Genomic DNA, 3,369 nt, shown 5'->3' with positions numbered 1-3,369 from the left:
TGAGTTGTTTATTCGAGTAAATTCTATCCCCAACAAAAACCTAACAGTGAAAAAAGTGACATTGTGGCCAATTCTGCTATTTCTTTAGTTCATAACCACACTTCACTCCTACTTTCATGAGCAACACTGCTCTTTTATTTGTATTGCTTAACACTCTGCTCAACACGGGATTATTGATTCGTGTAAAGATACACTGGCATTGCTAGAACTTGGCCGGCGCACTGCCGTGCGCTCAGATCTTCCCCTTACAACGTTGTATTTGTATTAATTAATTTACTTTGAATTATTTATATTTTAATAATATTTATTAATTAGCAATATTTTTAAACTGTTTTAGAAAATATTTAGGCAGAAAATCTAACATAGTAACAATATTCCCGGTAATAAATAATTATATATAAATTAATTTTGATACATCAAACAAGTAGGTATTATATTTTTAACATAATCCGCCAATAAGCAACAAAACAACGTTTAAAAATATTAATATTTTTAAACTATCATCAACTGTATGTATTCACGAAAAATGATGATTTAGAAATAATAAATTAGAGGTTTAAGTAAAGAATAAAAACAAGTTGTTGCGAAAAAGAGGTAAACAAGTCTTGAAGTGGAATACTAAGTTGTATTCCACTTATATACTTCGTATATAAACAATTTTTTAATATAAGATACAAATTAGAGAACCAGACCATTGCAACATTAAGTGTTTAAGGAATCTGTTAGTTTTTAGAAAAGTAAATTTAGATTGTTTACAGATGTACATAGTCCTTTTAAAATTTTAAAAATCAAATAACTTTTCCTTGGCAAAATGTTTAGTAAATTATGTTTTATCATTCATTTGGGTATTCATTTTTATTATACTCAGCGGTAAAATAGAAATTCGAAAAATTGTAAACCAAATATCATACGTAGTTGTTGGCAATAAGAGTTTTTTTGTTATTTAGACCAAAGATAATAATATTATGAAAACAATAAATATCACTTAAGAAATCAGTATAATAATTTTTAAAACCAAAGATTTTTAGTTATTATATAATTTACATATGAAATCGACTTGTCTGTAAGACTTATTGATCAAATAAAATAGAAGTAATCAGTAATCACCGTTTTGTATACGAATTCGCATAGTATTATATATTATAATATTATTGTTGGTTTACTATTTCTAAAGGTATAGCCAACAACGTGAGTTACTCATGGTGTAGGTAGGTACAGCAATTGTTAAAACATTATTTTTATGACTGCCTGCTAAAGAGTACACATAATAAAATCATGTTCGTGAAATTCGTACTAAATTAGATTACTACTGTATCGATTGTTGTTTTGTAATTGTAAACACTACTATACTCAACATATTTCTACATACCGTTACCCCGGTATAGCTGTTGTTGTTGAAATCGTTTTAGCTCTATCAAGTGACACGAGTACTTGTATAATAATTGTTACTATTCTAAATGATTAATATGTTTCGGGTAATTTTGGCTTTGTTGAGTCTTACGACGGCGGTCACGTTAGCGTTTCCGAATAAAACCACTTTACAGGTGCACTGTGCTTTTTCGGATCATTTATTACATTTCTTTAAACTGAGCGAACGCTTGTTTCAAATCGAAATGGGATCAAACCGGGATGGCAAGGACGTGGACAAATTGAAAATGGAAAATATCGAAGCATATGGGGAAATGCTGCAAACGCGTGGCGACATTGTTATGGCCATGCTCGACGATCTGCGGAGAGAATCATACGGAAAATTTGCCACCGACTTGATAACGGTAAACTTGTTCTTGAACAACATTGTAGGAAACGTGAACTTGTACAAAATAGACGACAATGGCGAACAGCTGCAGTACAACATGGTCGCCTTGAAGAAGGGTTATACGAAAATCCATGAGTTGTTGATTGGCGAGCTTAAAAGGACCAGGAGAACCTTAAACTGTAGATTCGTGTCGATTAAAATTGAAAAAATCCAATCGCTATCCCCCGACAACTTTAAGGTCAACAAGCAGGTCGACGACCCAAACGAGATCCGGTCGAAGATGCAAGAAATGTTGGACGAGGCCAACCGAGTGCTGTCTCTGCCCATTCAAATTAACACGCACGTTGATTTCCTTCCGGAAAACATGTTGATGTGTGATTTGATAGACGGCGGCCAATGGTCGTCCGATGAAGACGTGGTGCTTCCAGGGTCGAGGCTGCAAAGATTAGCGTTCCAGAAACCGCGTACAGGAGACTCGGCCACCGCAGCAGCTGCTACTGACGACGGGTTGCAAGCGATTCGTCAAGTGCTATTCAAAGCCAACCAAAACATGCCAGCCGACCACGGTGTCGTGGACTTGTTTCACGCTGTAAAGTTAAACTTCAACGCGTCCATTATTAAATCTTACCAACAACAAGTGCTCGCGGCCACCGTCTATCCCGTTTTCAAATGCATAAAATCCTATCTGGACGCGTTCAAACAAGTATACTACACCGATAAGTTTGCCGACTTTGGACAGATTATGAAACAATACGGTCAAGAGCTGAGGAGCGTCATCGCCAAATTCGAAAATTTGAATATTTTCCCGTACGCGGTGATCGAGTACATTGGCACTGTTCGATTCAATCTGGCAGCTATTGTTTTTTACTCCAAACTCCTTGAACAGAAAAACGGGTCAAATCCTGTTGATATGATAACAAAATCGGCGTTGAAACTAAACCACCCGGATTGGATTCCCAGACTAGTGTCGATGTGTTCGGCTCCTATGATATTGAATAATATACAATTCGACACAAATAATAAATTTGTGGAATCTATAACCGACGCAGATTGTACAAATATCATGAAAAGCGTCAAAACCGAAATCGGGAGCATCTTTGATTATGTTTCGAGTATAAAAAAAAACATAAGTATGTTTCAAATTGTCATTACAACCGTACTGCATGACGAAATGTTCACTAAAAAACCATTGGACGTTTTTAAACCGAGCAATATCCAAGGTAAGAAGACTTTTTTCTGTTAAACACATTTTTCAAAAAAGAAAACTCCATTTAGGAAAGATTTTTTTTTCATTTATCTTTTATTATTTATAAAACACTACTTAACATATTTAAAATATACTGCAAATTCAAACGCAAAAATGTAATAAAACAAAATTCTTAAGATTATTATAATTGGATGTTTCTTTGTTTTTAGGAACTTTCAAAATGGGTAACGACGATGAACATCATGTAACAGCATCATGCACTTCATTTTCTTTTGATGATAAAAACAATTCTGCCCATGAAACGATTGAAAATTAAGAGTGAAACCAAAAAAAAAGTTGTTTTTTTAATACATTAAATAAATGCTTCTATAGAGTTTCATATTACTTCTCACGCAAAGTTATTAAT

General features: G+C 34.0%; 1 protein-coding gene across 1 annotated transcript; it reads left to right on the top strand.

Moving 5' to 3' along the window:
* Positions 1–1,330: 1,330 nt before the first annotated feature.
* Positions 1,331–3,369, top strand: LOC126838608 (uncharacterized). Its single transcript, XM_050573152.1, has 2 exons — positions 1,331–2,976; positions 3,173–3,369. Exons 1-2 carry the CDS (start codon positions 1,458–1,460, stop codon positions 3,277–3,279), a joined length of 1,626 nt encoding a protein of 541 aa, XP_050429109.1. The 5' UTR covers positions 1,331–1,457; the 3' UTR covers positions 3,280–3,369.

Source organism: Adelges cooleyi, unplaced genomic scaffold, assembly GCF_023614345.1.
Source record: "Adelges cooleyi isolate 19-005CV unplaced genomic scaffold, UGA_ACOO_1.1 ACOO_flye_CR_arks_rails_tigmint_CR_PRNA_30, whole genome shotgun sequence".
Lineage (NCBI taxonomy): Eukaryota > Metazoa > Arthropoda > Insecta > Hemiptera > Adelgidae > Adelges > Adelges cooleyi.
Note: the sequence above shows the minus strand (reverse complement) of the source record. Positions and strands in the feature narration are given on the sequence as shown.

Excerpts from the sequence above, each read along its gene's own strand:
- LOC126838608 (XM_050573152.1), top strand. The coding sequence starts at position 1,458 with ATGATTAATATGTTTCGGGTAATTTTGGCTTTGTTGAGTCTTACGACG. Across the intron at positions 2,977-3,172 it reads TAAACCGAGCAATATCCAAG|GAACTTTCAAAATGGGTAAC; the intron begins GTAAGAAGACTT and ends CTTTGTTTTTAG.